Below are 16,790 nucleotides of genomic sequence, written 5' to 3'. Positions count from 1 at the left end.
ATTGGCACAAGTTAAAAGAATAGCAAGGTAGTCATTCCATGAAACCCATCAATACCTTAAACTAATCAGTCTTAAACCAATCATCTTGATCAGTTAGTTGAGATTATTCATTGTGGTATGAGAATGTTGCAGAATGTTATAACTGAGGACCACAAGGAATGTTGTAGGTATAAGATGTATATCTTTTTAGCTAGCTTTTAAAAAAAAATATTTTTAGTATGCTTTCTCTTTTACCCCTTCAGTGTCTCTCGTCGTGTCCCACATTCTTCATTACGATCTACTTTGATCTTGTGTTTTTGTTGTTGACCGACATTTCTTTTTTTCATGGCAGAAGAATACTGTATATGGTGCTGAACTGTATTGTTCTGTACTAGTGTAATGTATGTTGTGCTTTCATGGCCGTTGTGGGTTTGCTGAGGTTAAGAGTAGTTCAGCTGAAAGGCCTTAGCCGAGGTATTCTACAGGTTAACTAAACACGTTGTGTTGAGTCATACAAAATTGTAAGCTTCTGGAATTGGTCTTGTTTGCTTTATGTAGGAGTGTGATAATTGCATGGGTCATGTGGTGTGTGTGCGTGTGTGCAGTGAACGCAGTGCGGTTGGGGTTTTGTGTGTGTGTGTGTGTGTGTGTGTGTGTGTGTGTGTGTGTGTGTGTGTGTGTGTGTGTGTGTGTGTGTGTGTGTGTGTGTGTGTGTGTGTGTGTGTGTGTGTGTGTGTGTGTGTGTATGTGTGTGTGTTTGTGTGAGTGCATACATGCATTAAAGACTGGCATAACTGTTTAATCTTCACCAGTTTGCTGATCATTCCACCCTCTTTCCAAACAAGGCTTTTCTCACACCTCCAGGGCTGTTTGGTGAGCTACTGAGTCTGCTGCTCCACCTTGCTCCACAGGTATTAAGAGACAGACAGCAGAGAGATTAAGAGTGTACAAAGGGGAGGGGGAGACAGTGCATCAGGGGTCATTCTTTGTCAATCAATCAATCAATCAGGCAGAATTCAGAAAAATGATGGCTGCTGCACTGTCTTATGTTTTGCTCAAAGTTTGTCTAATGTTTTGGTCCCAAAGACCAGTAAACATGCTTTATTTTATGAGCTATGTTTCAACATTATTATATAAAAAATATTATTAGCCTTCCCAACTTTGTAGGATGGAAGACAGACATTCTCAGTATGACTGAACCATTGATGTTTCCTCAGACAAATGATTTGCAAAAAAACGAATAATATTCAAGAAGTCAAACTGAAGTAATATCAATGGCTGGCTCAATCAAGGATTTTAACAGAATATTTTACTGGCTTTGGTTTTGGGAGCCATTCGTGAACAACAACCTTATCTCATTTGACACAGAATGACCGGGGAAAAGAGTGTGTGTTATTACGATTCACATGTTTCAGTTCATTATACGAATTTTGAACAGAACAACCTGCAGACAAATATTCTGTTATTTATATAAACTGAGAGGAACACAAGCTCTGAACTTGCTGTCAGCTAAGTATCCCAGTGCCCTGATCGCATTGTTACTTTCCAAGTCGAGAGACAAGGTGTAGCATCAGTCCCAAGGGCTCCATGAGGAGGCTGTGTCGCATTTAGCTGTGTGTGTTTGGTTGTTTGTTTGTTTGTTTGTTTGTTTGTATGTATGCTGGCATGTCTCCAAATATAAGTGAATCTGTCTCTCTCTCTTTCTCTCTCTCTCTCTCTGCATGCATGTTTTCATCTGCCACACCAAAGGGTGAGCAATGGGTGAGCAATGAGCGGGATGTGGGTTTTGTGCGACAACTCTGGTGTTGTTCTCCATCTCCACATAACTACAGTGTTTGGTGGAGTTCCATTTGTACATTGGCAGGACATGTGTAGTGGTGGGAGTTTTCTGCATGTGGGTGCTGCTGTGTAATGTGCTATGTCTGGGGGCGTGCAGCAGTGGTGGGCGAGGCTGCTACAGCATGACTACAGACTCTGGAATGAAGGTGTGGAGCCAGAGAGAGAGAGAGACAGAGAGAGAGAGAGAGAGAGAGAGAGAGAGAGAGAGAGAGAAAGAAAGTTGGGTTGAGAGGCAGGACTCAGGCTGGGATATGCACTCTACTGACACACTTGCTGTAAGGCGATGGGGCTGTGCCCTCACAGGAGCCGCACTCTCATTGGTTGGCTGCCCTGTCGCTCATGTCCTGTGACGCTCAAAAACACTGTGATTAACTAAATAGCAGGATGCTCTGTGGGGTAATGGCTACTCTTGCACTGATGAATGGGCTAACAACTAGAATGTGGGCACTTTCTGTTTATTGTGAAAACAGAAACGGCGAGGTAATTATGCCTTTTGTGATAAATTGCCCACTTTTACCCATTCTGCAGGCTGTTTGCTTAAACTGGTGTAAACCATGAGGGGAGTGGGGTGCTGGCCCGGACAGCATTTTTTTTCTCTCTCTCTCTCTCTCATCTCTCTCTCTCCCTCTCTCTGTCATCTCTGGTCTGCCTCTAATCTTTTCCAGTCTGTTGTTTCCCCCCCTCCATGCTGACAGAGGAGAGCTGGAGGAGTGCACCAGGGCGGTGTTACAAACGGTGTGTGTGTGTGTGTGTGTGTGTGTGTGTGTGTGTGTGTGTGTGTGTGTGTGTGTGTGTGTGTGTGTGTGTGTGTGTGTGTGTGTGTGTGTGTGTGTGTGTGTGTGTGTGTGTGTGTGTGTGTGTGTGTGTGTGTGTGTGTGTGTGTGTGTGTGTGTGTGTGTGTGTGTGTGTGTCAGAGATGGGAGTAAGTCACACATATGCAAGTCTCAAGCAAGTCTCAAGTCTTAACCTTCAAGTCTCAAGCAAGTCCCAAGTCGTTTTTGTGAGGGTCGAGTCAAGTCAAGTCAAGTCATAGCTTAGGTCGAGTCAAGTCAAGTCAAGTCATAGCTTAGGTCAAGCAAGTCACAAGTCAAGTCATAAGCTGGAAGACAACCGTCTTAAAACTTGAAGAGATGGCAGCCTACGTTTTATGTAGCCCTCCTTTGCACAAAAGGGCTAACAAATAGAAGAAGGGGATATAAGGCTAAAGAATAGTTATAAATGCTCACTAGGAGGATCAAAATTACTAGGAACGACTACAGGGCCTGGTGTACCAAATTACTCAACACGGTAGTTTATCATGGGAACAGCAGCTCATGTTTTCATTGCATAATATTCCATTAATAAATACCATACAGAAATGAAATGGAGGCGCTTCTATGTTAGGCTACTACGATTTACTCTTGAATGTGGCCCATTTCTCATTTATGTCATACATCTCTCATATACTTATACATACATTTACAGTAATAGGGTTTGTGCATGTTGTTTGGCTGTTATACTTTATGATTTAACAAAAATAAAAGCAGCTAGCGCTAACAAACTAACAGCTACATTGATGTGGTAGACCAGGAATGGGCAACTTTCATGACTAAGAGGGCCACAATTTTTTATCATCACCATCAGAGGGCCAAATGTGGCTGCGCACTTTCGCACATCTGACATGAGAGAAGCCACAAAATAATTCTGAATAAGAATTAAATGTATATACTGTAACATACAGTATACACATTTCATTTTTGTCATGCTCAAATGCATTTTTTATAGGCCTATACATTCCCTAACGACAAATACAAGTATTTTACAGCCACATGAGTGAAAAGTATTAATTTCAGTGCAAAGGGCTCACATAAATCACCGTTCAATGATAGCACAAAACTGAAAACCAGTTAGTGCAACATAGCCTCAATGCATTTACTGTATGCTCCCACTCCATTTTTAAGAATGTATTCCTAACGTCCATGGTGAGAGTAGCCTACAGAGAAGCCTACTTGCAGTCATGCATGATTTGTCTCAGCTTCCCCTCGACATTATCGAGAATGTCAACAATTATGTGCGTCGGGACAAAGACCGTTTCGAAGTTTTAATCTCCACCAATGAGGTTATGTTTTTATCGGGTTTGTTGGTTTGTCTGTAGGCCTATATGTTTGTTTGTTCGCAAGATAACTCAAAAAGTTATGGATGGATGCAAGAGGAGGTGATGTGTTCGCTTGGAGGAGGTTTGCGCACTCTGAGTGATTTTCAGATAGCCTACCGTATTTCAGTCAAATTGTCTGTTATTTGATAGGCGGGATCAAAGTGAAACTAAGTCAACATGATAAAACTTAATGTGATACAAATGGTAAGCTCTTGTCACGTTTGACTGATAGAGATGGGATGTTAGCTGCCAGCTAACGTTAGATTTAAAAATAATGTGAAATTAGCTGGAGACATTTCTTACTTTTCTTTGTGTAGTCGGAAATGGCGGATAAAATTTGACGTGGTGCTGGATGTGTCGGATATTTTTGCACTGCATACCTTGCACTCGGCGAATCGTTTCTTTTGTTGAATTGAATAGTCTTTAAATCCAAATGTTATGATTTTGGGAACTGGTAACAGCTTCCATCTTCTAAACCCCGACCGCTCTACTGTATATGGCGGGCGCGTCACCTAGCACCTAGTAGAGAGGTTGCCAGGTTCGCCCACATGCAACAGGAAATATCCAATCGAAAATAATTGTTATTATTATTATTCACCAATTAACCAAGACAGCAATGACTTGTCGAGTCATTGCATGCAAGTCTAAGTCAAGTCTCAAGTCATGAGTAGCAAGTCCAAGTCAAGTCAAGTCTTTTCTCACTGTTGATCAAGCAAGTCACAAGTCCTCAATCTGGCGACTTAAGTCTGACTCGAGTCAAGTCACTAGACTCGAGTCCCCCATCTCTGGTGTGTGTGTGTGTGTGTGTGTGTGTGTGTGTGTGTGAGATCAAGAGAGTAAATCTCTGTGTGGGGCGCAGGAGTTCTAGAGTCTGCTGAGAGATAAAGAGGGCGCAGGGTGGATGAGCAGGTCTTTTCGGCCCATGATGGAAAAAATGTCACAGAATGCTCTTTTAAAGTGAGTCAGTGAGGGCGAGACCAAAGTTCCGCCATGTTTACATTACTTCATGGTCCCATTGGCCTCGCTGGTACAACTTGTCTCCAACAGCACCAGGAGCCTGGGTTCAGTTCCCTATCAGTGCAAATACTGATTGTGATGTATGCTCTCGCTGTACAAAATGTCCAGCTGGATATCAAACGTCACAATGACCAAGTAGTTTGTCTCGTTCCCCCCCCCCCCCCATCCCTTTTGCAGGGCGCTCCCCCCGTAAGAGGCCAGATGTCGGGCCGCGAGAGGGAGCACGAGATCGACCAGGTGGGCAACCTGGTGCCCCGCGACGTGGTGGAGGTCCTGGCGCTGGAGCGGCACAGCAGCAGAGGCAAGCGGCGGAGGAGGCGCGGCGGCTCGATCCGGCGGGCCTTCAGCTGGCTGAGGAGAGGCAAGAAGGCCAAGAACGCCCAGGGCTCCTCGCGCTACAGCCAGGACCTGCTGAGCCCTGGCACGCCCGTACTCGTGCCACAACCCAGCCCCAAAGCAGGTAAACCGAGAGACCAGTCCTACCCAAAAGACGCCAGAGTGGTCAGTAGCTTATGGTTTAATCGTTTCACACGGCCAGGTGTTATTTCTCACCACATGTGTCACTCTGTTATGAAACTGCACAGCTGCAGAGTGCTTTATTGAGGCTTTGGCAGTGGATTGTGACAAAAGGTCTCAGTTCATTGAGCACTGTCATGTTGTATGTTAGGGGTAGTTTACCATTAGCAGTGGGTTAGCCCACTCAATATTACAGGTACATTCCACAGTGTCTGTGCTGAACCATTAAGCTGCTTAAGTATGTGGCTGTGTCTACACTAAAGGTTGTATGTAGTCCGTTCTGCTGTAGTCACTGCAGCAGGATGCCTGTAGCAGGATGCATAATTTACCTTCCGGCATGTGGGCACTGGGAGCTTTTGATGTATTGTGGAAACTTAAAGGAAGTGAAACACCCGTTCCACTGGAATAAATGAGGCTATGACACGTGAGGAGTTAAGAACAATCTACCAGCAGACTTTTTCAGTCGCAGAGCTAACCTTGGTTTGGCCACAACATTCCCAAGTAACTTTCAAAGAGATAGGAGATAGGACTGCATGTTGACTGGGTGATATATTTTACCCCGCATTAGAGTACATACACACATGCGCGCACGGCACACACACACACACACACACACACACACACTCACTCACACACACCCACACCCAGATTCTTTTCTCTTGGCTGCCTATGTAAAGGCTGTGGTGTTTTCTGTCTGTTTATCAGACTGTGCTAGTGCACACAGGGCACTAATTGTTCTAAGTGCAGCGCAGAACACACCCATAGCATGTGCTACCATGTCGGTGTAAGTGAAGTGTTTGTGTACGAGGGTTTGAAAAGGATGGGGAATTCCACGAGGATCTCATCTAAGTTACTGTCTCACTGCAGTCTTGGAAGAGTCTTAGGCGTACAGCGTAGAGACTCACTCCAGTACTCTTGTAAAGATTATGGAGTTTGTATAAGCCCATAATGGTCTCTCTTGCGCCCTCTCTCTCTCTCTCTCTCTCTCTCTCTCTCTCTCTCTCTCTCTCTCTCTCTCTCTCTCTCTCTCTCTCTCTCTCTCTCTCTCTCTCTCTGTCTCTTGTGCTCTCATTAGAGACTTGAGGAGTTGATAGGAATTTCTCCTCTGCCAAGGTCACTGCAGTGATGGTCTGTGAGGGGGAGGAGAGAGAGAGAGAGCGAGTCAGAGTGAATAAACTATACCAGGCTCCTGTAAACCAGAAAGAGACCAATGACCTTCTATCTCCACTTGCATGTTCTCTCCCAGATTTATGTTACATTTTTGTCTGGTGGTATTGGGAACGGTGTTAAGTTATGTCGCGTAAATTAGGTGCATGCTTATTGTACTCTGTCACATTAGTTGGTTAGTTAGTTGGTTTCTTTATTCTCTGAAAGTCCTTGGTTGCTGGTTCATGTCATTGTGTTGCTCTGCGGTGTGTTCTGAGATTACATGTCCCATGAGCTGTGATGTAGTTTGTTTTATCTCTGAGTGTCTTTGAAGATTAGTAAATGTTTTCAACTCCGTTTCCAGAAGAAACACCCAAGGTTGTTCATTACTGGCAGGAATGGCATTCTGTCTTTCATTTGTTTTACGAGGTTCTTTCTGCTGCTAAGTTAAGTCAACACCAGTTGCACCATTGAGTTCCAGGATTCCCCACCAGCATTCTTCCACGAAAATCAATAGCGGTGTAACCTCTAGCATGCTGCTCAGGTTAGCATAGGATTCTCCAACATAGTTCCATTGAGACCTAGACTGATTCTGCTGTGGGATTTTTATGTAGTAGACCTACCCTATTGAATTTCACCAAGTGTTCCAGCCCTATAGCCTACTTAAGAGTGTCTACATAATTTAGCTGTGTCATTTTGGCCATTTCTTTGATCAGACTTACAGTAGCAAGACAGCACCCCACTGGAGAGAGTTGTTTGTTTAAGGCATTTCACAACTATCAGCTGTTGAACTGATTCCTCAGATTGGTACATTCAAAGCTCTTGGAAAGGGGCAGATTGAGAGGCGTTATCATTTCATCAAAGTGATTAATCCAATCATTTTTGTTTTCTCAGAAAACCACTTAGTGGGGAAAAGTAGCTTCCTACTGTGGCTTTTGTTCTTTTGTTCTTACTTCGACTGCAAAAGACTTTGGTACAACTCAGTTGTTTTCAAATGTGCTATATAAATAGATGTGACTTGACTTGACTTCAACAATGTATCCTTGTAGATTTAAGACCTTGTCCCACCGGCTTACAAATCCAGTATGTAGTGGTATGAACAAGGCACGGCTCATATAGGGCAGAAACCAACCTGTCCCATTCAGGTACAGCCGTATAAACCTGCCGAGTGAGGTTGGCTAATATGCTAGCAGAGAGATCTCTTAAAGCCTAATGGGTATCATCTTCGCTGTACATGCTCGATCATGCGCACGTCTGCCAAGTTTTGCGTGTACGTGTGCATGTAGCCGTCTGGCGTTCCCTGAAAACCCACGGAATCCCTTCCCTTTAGCGATTCCTTGCGTACGCCTACATGAAAAACCAGTGCCCTTGGCTAAATGTAGGTTGTGATTTACAACCTTATGGTGGGGGATGCTGGATGTGTGCTGTGTACACAGATCAACCCAATCACATCTGTAGCCATTCAGGGTGAGCTATATTATTGTAGTGGCATAAGTGTGTAGGCAGTCTGCCAGTGTTATGCCCTATGTTTATATTGCTTTAATGGCACTATTACTACTAAGGCTGGGGCAAGTGAATGGTCTGTTTTGTTTGCACAGACCTGATATGCGGTCTCCCAGTGTCACTACCCCATAGGCCAAGATAATACAATACATCAACTATCATATATTAACCTTTTATTTGTTTGAGGAACCCCCAAGGCACAGATGGGCATATAAGCTTCTCTCATACCTGGAAAGAAATGGCTGCAGGGTTTGGCTTGATGCCTTAGTTGGTGCATGTGACCTGCTGTTCATAGCTTGATTTGTGATATGTGTCATTAATGATAGGATCGCATAGCTCATCAATCATGATTTTTCATATCAATATAGATTACACGTTGAGACAAAATGGTTACAGCTCGTCATATATATATTTTCTTTTTATGGATTTCTGCGTTTGTTGCTTTTTAATGAGTGAAATGAGAGCTGTGAGTTTGTAACCCTGGTTAAATTAAATGGATATTTGGATCCATCGTGTGGTGGAATCATCTTGTGGTGGATCCTAACTTAATCACAGTTTGAATATTCAGTCAAATAAACTGTGGAATAAAACAAGTTAGTAGGCTACTGTCTCTGTGTTTTAGTTTGCCTTCTTTTCTCCTGAAGAAAGGGGAGAGTACAGACAGACATGTTTTTATGAAAGACATGCTAATGTGGATCATGGTTCAGTTTGGCTCTGAGTTAATCTGTTCTGTTGAGGGAAAGAATGAGGCAATAATGGGCTGTGTAGCCGTCATGGGACTGAGGCGATGACAGGCAAGCAGGAGACATTACAGCAGTTTCAGGGGGGAAAAAAGAAAGTGGTGGAGCCTTGAAATGAGCTCTAAAAAGAAAAGAAAGAAGAATGAAAATGAGAGAGGGAAAAGAGAGGGCGAGGAAGGAAGAGAAAGTTGGGGTCAGCATGGCACCTGTGTCAGGTCACTCCCATTCCCTTGCTCCTCCTCGCCTTGTCTCATTCAGATTCCTCACATTCCAAAGCGGTTTTGCCAAGGTCTTCCAAAGCGCTCTCTCTTTCTCTTTGTGCCTCTGTGTCTCTGTGTGAGAGAGAGCAAAAATAAAATTTAAACAACCTGTTGTCATGTGCACAGGCAAGGCCATTTTATTTATATCGCATTTGGTATACAAAGTCAATTAAATGTGCTGTACACCATCAGAAATGGACAAATATCAGATAATAAGTCAATGCGTGATGATGGAAAGTCAAGTAAAGATAACCAAGTAGAAACGGTCAAATAAATAAGTGAAAAACACTGTACACAAAGAACAAGGTCCACTCGATTTCCCCCCCTTCTATTCATAGTTTTTTTGCCGGAGAGCACTTGAGGCAGAAATGGAAGTTGACACTAAGGAAGACCGGGAGTTAGGTGACCATTTCCACAGCTCTGCTTGCAACACTGTGGCAGGAAATGGCAGCGCCCTCTGATGTTTTGAAATATTTTCAGGCAGCACCTAATGGTCCATGCTACTAATTCAAGGGTGAGAAACTGTGATGAATAAACCACTAGGTGTTGACAGGAGCTGTTGATGTGAGTCAGTCCCTTACACCTACAGAGTGTATTATTGAGTGTGAGGGTCTCGAATTCAAGCCAGTGGTGTGTGCAGGCCTCTGGAAGGTGGGCATATAGTGCATGCATGAGTTCAGTTGGAGTTTATAGTGCATTTCTTCATATGCAGTAGGCTATATCTCTGTTATCCCAAATGTACCAGGGAATAAGTGTTTCTCAACTGTATTTTAGTATTTCTTAATGCAATGTAATTTACTTGCTACAGTATGAACTTTTAAAAGATGGGCCACGGTGGAAACATACCATCTTAGGATCAGTCCATTTTTTCAACACGTGAAGAGTTATGATCAAATAAGAACATGCATCAGTTTCCTCAGATGAGTCCTTCTCCTGCCAAGTGGGCCACACCCAAAGTTTGATGCACTTGTGACTGTTGGCCAGGCTCCATGTCTCTGTAGTGGACCTACAACCTTAGTCTGCAATAAGGTTCTATGAAGGTTTCTTGTGCTAATAGGACTTGAAGGAAAACCCACATATTTTTCACATGGATCTCCGTTTCTCAAGACTACGGAGTTTGTTGGTACAAAAAAATATATGATTTTTAAAAATGCCCCCAGAGTGAACTGTAGCTGCCTGGCTGCTGCTAGCTGTTTGCTGAAACAACTTGAGCTAGATAGCCCAGATTGTTTTTGTTGTTTTCAGTGACAAGGAGTTTCTCCTTTAAGTATGTACTCATGGCATATTGGGAGCAAAAATGAAAGAGCCGAAGTGCAGAGCGAAGGGGTCAGATATCCTTGCTGATGATTGGGGTCACACCCCAACAAATTTGCATTCAGGCACAGACTAGCTTATGGACAGAAGGGTTCAGATGCAAAAGCCTCTAAATCCGTCTGACCACTTTTCTTGTAAATGAGCATTTTGTATCAGGCTCCTATAGGGTTTCGCCTACAAATCAATATTTCAGACCAGGAAGAGAATGGTATTTAGTGAGGTTTGAAGCTAAATTATTTAAGTAACTTACACTATATGTGAAGAGCATTCACTCACCATGATTATCTCATTTTTGACAAAAAGTGGATTTAGAGGCTTTTGCATCTGAACTCTTCCCACACGTTGATTCAAATTTAGAAATTAAGAAAACATGGAGCCTCCTAAACTATAAAACGATCTGATATCTATAAGACAATGATTTGAAATGGTATGCTGCCACAAGTGTCTGAAACTTTGATATGGGGTTAATATAGTCTACTCCGATGAAAAATATTGTTATTTTATTTCTATATATGATACCCATGCGTTATAGTTAATTTCTGAGAGCATGTGTTTCCAACATCTACTATTTATGAGCCTATCTCAAAAAGGCCGCACTTAAAGATTGCTCAGGTTGGAGCTGAGGGAATTTGAACTTAACTGTTTGAAAGACTTGGATGATATGTTTCAAGCACACATACTGTACCACACCTTGGGGCACCTGACTTATTCACCAGAGGTCATGCAGTTTAAAATAACTCTGTAGTTTGTAAAATAATGTGTTGAAATGTAGAAGCCTGCTTCTAGAAAACCAAAATAGGAGCAACTTCAGCTCTTTGGCAGGAGTTTGTCACAAACACTTGAATGTTTTCCATCTTCCAGCTGACCCTGAACATGACTTCCTGTGTTAGGACTGCTACAGGGCCTGATGCAGGTTCCCTAGGCTGTCCCATGTGTGTGTGTGTGAGTGAGTGTGTCAGGCTTGTGGAATGTCTTGTAATGGTGTGAAATCTTTTGTGAAAAAGCTTCCACATTGACCACAGGTTCTCAGCTTCCTCTCTCAAAAGTTATGTGCAGTCAAGTAATGTGCAGTTATTTTTGTGTGAGCTGAAACAAGGATGCCTTCATGAACTGTTATTTCCTCAAAGCAGTTTGAAATATGTCCTTCATTTCTCATGGTGTAATTGGCAGTTATTACGACTGTGGAAGCTATGGAAAACTATACACTGTGTCATCTACAGATCAGAAATATGACACAGCCATTGCAAGCTGAATCCTTATCTACTAAGGTGTGGAGATGATTACAAAAGATAGTACATTCTGTCAGATCATATCCTTGAAATGGAAATTCTTCTTGTCTGGATCAAGGACTTTTGTCATCTTGTCAACATATAGCTGTCATCTTAAGCTGTAAATTGTAGTCTATAATGAACAAGACTATGTAGACCTTCATATTTCTTAATTATCCAGAAACATTTTAAAAAGATGAACCAGACTTGAAGAAAATTATCTGTAACAGACTGTCAGCGTATTGCCTATGGTTGGATCACCATACTCATACTTCATACTCTGGTCCATGGTGTGGGAAGAGTGTTATTTGTACAGTGGCTTGGTATAAGGACACTTTATATTGTTTGATATTCCATGTGTGCACATCTCAGTACAGATGGTTGTCCCTTCAGCTGCTCCTTAGTCGAGCGCCAAAGAGGGGCCCGCCCTTCTGTGAGATCATCTTGAGTCAATAATGTTCGTATTGAGTTACATCCAATTAATTTTTTTGTCAATCGTGGTGAACTTTGGATGGGTTTTCCCAGAGGGCATTTATAGCCGTAATTATGTGTGAAAAAAATGGCATATTCGTTTACTGGAAAGTTAACAACACAATACCACATCATGCATGCTTAGAACCGATCATTCTCTGGAGAGTAGGTTGTCTGTTGGATTGCTGTGGCCTCTGGTCTCATTGCCAGAAACACGCCAATGGTGTGGATGTCACTCCACGTCTTGCCATTTCATGGCTCTAGAGTCGGTGTCTGCCTGTTGATGTGTTTGCCATGAGGTTCATTGTGGCATCATTGTGCCATTGTGCCTCACTTCAGAGTTCAGATGGATGCACATGTACAGGATTGCCATAGGCTTTTAGGGTGTATGCCACTGGCTGTAATCCATTGGAAAAGAAAGAGAGGCTGAAAAGCAAGAGAAACCTCCTGTCAAAAGTGCAGCACCCCCTAATGGTTATCTTTGTGTCTGCATTTGTTTTTTTCTTTCTTTCTCTGGTTGATCTGTGCATTTTGCTTGGTAGCTAAGTGAGTCATCGTTAAAGCATCGCCCTATTCACTTTCTCCCCCCCCCCCCCCCCCTAAAGTTTACTCAGGAACATGTTGAGCCACTGCGCTCTACTTCCGCTGAGCTGGCAGTCCAGTCTGCTGATTCACACCGCCTGGTCGGACAGACGGCCTCCACTCTAATCTCTCCTATGCACACTGACCCTGCCCCCCCCCCTCCCCACACACACACCACTGACCCCTGCCATCACAAACATCAAGGTCTAAAGGGCTTACAAGCAAACAGAGCAGGGATAGCAGGGTCCACTCTCAGGTCAACTTTGTTGGTCAAAGATGGATGACCTCATGACTGTCTGTGTGTGTGTAGGGGGTGTTGTTGTTTATCTGGAGATAGCCTCTGGCTTTTGAAGATCTGACACTGGAAGTTAGATTGAACTGATCCCTGCGTGGTGCTCTATTGGAAGACGCTGGCGGCAACGAGACTGCATGTGTTGAAGTGAAAGTTAAACAATGAAACCGAGAGCATGTGCCATCTGCTGCCATAGTTATTTGGTATTTGTATTCATGTTCATGGGTCATGTGGTCTGGGTTAGCTCATGACTTGCCCCGGAAGAACGATCACATCGAAAACAATTATGAAATGAATAAAATAATTCTACAGATCATCTCTACGCGAGCGGAGTCTTATTATGTTCATTATTTGACAATGTGATCTTCTCATTGTGTTCTTTGTGCGTTTTGTTCATTGTCTGTGAATGTGTGTGTAGCTGAACATTTCCCATCAGACCTTGCAAGCCAGTATTCCTGCCTAGCGTGTTCGAGCAAGTCAGAATAGTTCACATTCTCTTCCTAGCTGCCTTGCAGACTTTCCTCTAAAAGGTTACAAGACATCAAGCTTCTCTCAAGCCTCTGATTGACATAACCCCTTCTGAGACCACTCTGAATCCCCCTCCCTTCCCCCAAAGAGAAACAGACTGCCAAGCAAGATGAGCTAACGGCCTCTTTCTCAGAGAATCATTTAGCAGTTTCCTGGGTCTACATTCTTTGTGTGAGCTAGAGCCCGTCATAGTGCATTTTTAGCCACTGTGAATGACTTGCACTACATGTTTTTTACTGTCACTCCTAACGCCAAATCACGAGGATGAAAATTAGAGGCTTGTTGTCCCCGCATGGAGTAGTTGTAACTTTCCCTGTCTGTGATGATGTTGTTGTGTGTCTGCACCACAACAGAAACGTTGTGTGTAATACATTTTTAGACAACATCTTGTAAGACTGAACTGACGTAATTCTATGGGTTGTTGTACTATTGTTATTCTTCTGAGGAAATCACCAGAGAAGAACCTGTCTGATTTGATCTCTTGAGCAACCCTCTCCACTAGTCTGGTTGGTTGACCTATTTTCAGCAATGCCCTTAAATCCTCTGGATGGTACCAGTAGCATGCATCTCAAAAGTGTCTTTCTGTGTGTGTGTGTGTGTGTGTGTGTGTGTGTGTGTGTGTGTGTGTGTGTGTGTGTGTGTGTGTGTGTGTGTGTGTGTGTGTGTGTGTGTGTGTGTGTGTGTGTGTGTGTGTGTGTGTGTGTGTGTGTGTGTGTGTGTGTGTGTGTGTGTGTGAGAGAGACATAGAGTTAGCGCTTAGCTTTTGTTGTGTCTCTATCGTGCCCAACAAAGGGAAACAAGGGCAAGTCAGGACAAAAACTTCCTGATGTGTGTGTCTGTTTTTGCCATGAGAGGTACCTGAGTAATCTTGTCGGCTGAAGGTTGCAGTTCGGTCTAGTGGTACATATTGTACCATATCACCAACGTCATATCCTTTTCCGTGAATCAGTGGTGTCATCATCTTTTCCATTTGTCTGATTTTGAGAAATCACTTGACCTAGTGATCATGAACTTTATTCTGTTTGGTCCATACATACCACAAAACAAAACAGTGCTCGAAGAGCTTTGCATCTGTTTTTTTTTTCTGATGGAGTGAATAGATCTGTTGATATCTGCTTACCTTCTTTAGTCCACTGCTGATGTTACCAGATTGGGAGTCTGCTGATCTAATTGTGGTGCAATAAAATCACCAGCCGGCTGCATGACTCATGATGCCTCCCCCTGGCTCTGGGCTGGTATTGCACTGCTTTGGGACTTCTCATCAAACCAATTTCACAGGACTGTATGATGTGTACTATTAGTCCTTATAATGAATTCGATAGTTCAGATGACTGTAGATGAGTATTCTGTGTACACGAGGGGGAGGGGGGTTTAATACATTATTGTTTCTGTTTTTAACCATGGTGATGGTGGTTAGATTATTTGAATGAATTTGACTTAATGACACTGTGAGGAAAAAGGCTGCGCTCATAAATGTGTGTGCTCTCTTTGAGTTGCTTCAAGGCTTCGTTATACCAAACACTGGCTCACATGATTGCATGGAATTAAATTGACACGCCTGCCTAAAGCAAATGTTTGGAGTATGAGCCATGGAGCCTGGTGAGACTGTGCAAATAACTCAACTGATGGATGACTTTCAAGATGGAGCAATGCCCTTTGCATTTTATCAAAAGGTCTGAATATATGTGAGTGAGGGAAGACGAGAGTTGAGTAGAGTAGAGAAACTTTATTGTCCCCATGGGGAAATTATTTCTCAGCTGTTCTCAGAGTTGAGACTAATTAGTGAAGTAATTAAGAGACGAAGGACGAGGTAGGAGATGACCTGACTGTTTTGGAGTTGGATCGTTGGACTTTTGAGCGGTGATGGGGCCAAACAATACGGGTCATTATTCGAACCTTGTAATCCACTGTATAGGTGCACATGCATACTCATGGGCGGCTTTGAAATGATTGGATTCTGTGGTATGTTTGTCTGTCTGAAGAGCATCTGGTCGGTGATCTCCGTTGGAAGCTATGTTCGCCCATCTTGCCAAAAAGGCTCACCCCACCTTAGCCTTATCAGGGGTTATGTAACTCTTCAAAGCCGTGGGGTGGCATAACCACATGCCACTACAAAGCCAATGAAATCGTATGTGAGAGTCCCATGCAAAAATCACCGCTCCATTCACATTCGGCATGCAAACGATATCATCGAAGATAAGAAGCAGCATTCATAAAGCTCTCTGTGTAGCAGAGCTGGTCTGGGGTCAGTGTGGAAAAGATCTCTAAATTCAAATGTCAAGTATGCAGTGACTATTGTAAGAACGTTCATGTGTCAAATCTTTTACAATGGGTTTTAACTCAACCATTGACTAAATGTGAGAGAGTGTTAGTATTTGTTCCTGGTGCCAATCTAAATCTGTCCTCACATAGAGGAGTCCATTATGCTTCACCTGAGGAGGGTGGCTTTTGTTGTAAATTAGTGTTACAGTTTTCTTGGAGGTCTTTTTGTTCTCTTTGTCAGATTTCCTTAAGTGATGAGAGAACCACGTCAGCATGAGGAAACGTGCTGCCATATTGGATATAATTCATGATAATATTCATGGTTTCAGTTGTGGAATGGCAATGAAAACACTGGAAGTAGTGAGGGGAATTTTCAGGTTCAGGAAAGGGTAGATATGTCAAACACAGTGACTGCAGGAAGTTGATTCCAAATGAGGCGACGACACACAACTATTAGTTACAGCTTGACCAAAGACAGGAAAAAGGTTTTGGCAAACATACCATACCTATGATTTATTTTCCCACGTTGAGTCTCACAATGTAGGATTGTTCACAGTAATGTGGTTGGGCAATATGGTTGAGCAATGCACCTGACAGCTCGACTGATGGCTCAGATGAGCTCGGATGTGCCACCTAGTGGCAGGACAGGCTATCAGAAACTGTATACAAATGCTGTTTGGAATGATGAAAAGAGATCAGTTAGTCAGTTACTCCTGCTATATGTGTTGTTATTCCCAAACATTTAGGCCACAATCTGTAAATATAACAATAACCCTTCCCAGAAGCAAAACAACATTTAAAGTGAGTGGCATCCCAGCAGGAGTAATCTCAGCAGCATAGCAGTGGTGTCTAATCTGAGGGTGATTTACAAGTCAGAGGTCACTTTTAAATATGCGAGGGGAGAGGATGAAATTAAAATGAGAGATGAAGAGAGGTGTG

General features: G+C 43.1%; 1 protein-coding gene across 1 annotated transcript in view; it reads left to right on the top strand.

The window, feature by feature from the left end:
* si:dkey-157l19.2 (uncharacterized protein KIAA1522) overlaps positions 1-16,790 on the top strand; it is a 31,756-nt gene that overhangs the window by 4,593 nt on the left and 10,373 nt on the right. The window contains exon 2 of the mRNA XM_062522451.1: positions 5,147-5,429. Within this exon, the coding sequence (XP_062378435.1) occupies positions 5,171-5,429 (259 nt within the window). The 5' untranslated portion in view covers positions 5,147-5,170. The remainder of the gene's footprint in view (positions 1-5,146; positions 5,430-16,790) is intronic.

Source organism: Sardina pilchardus, chromosome 20 (assembly GCF_963854185.1).
Source record: "Sardina pilchardus chromosome 20, fSarPil1.1, whole genome shotgun sequence".
NCBI lineage: Eukaryota > Metazoa > Chordata > Actinopteri > Clupeiformes > Clupeidae > Sardina > Sardina pilchardus.
This window is presented reverse-complemented; position numbering and strand designations above follow the sequence as displayed.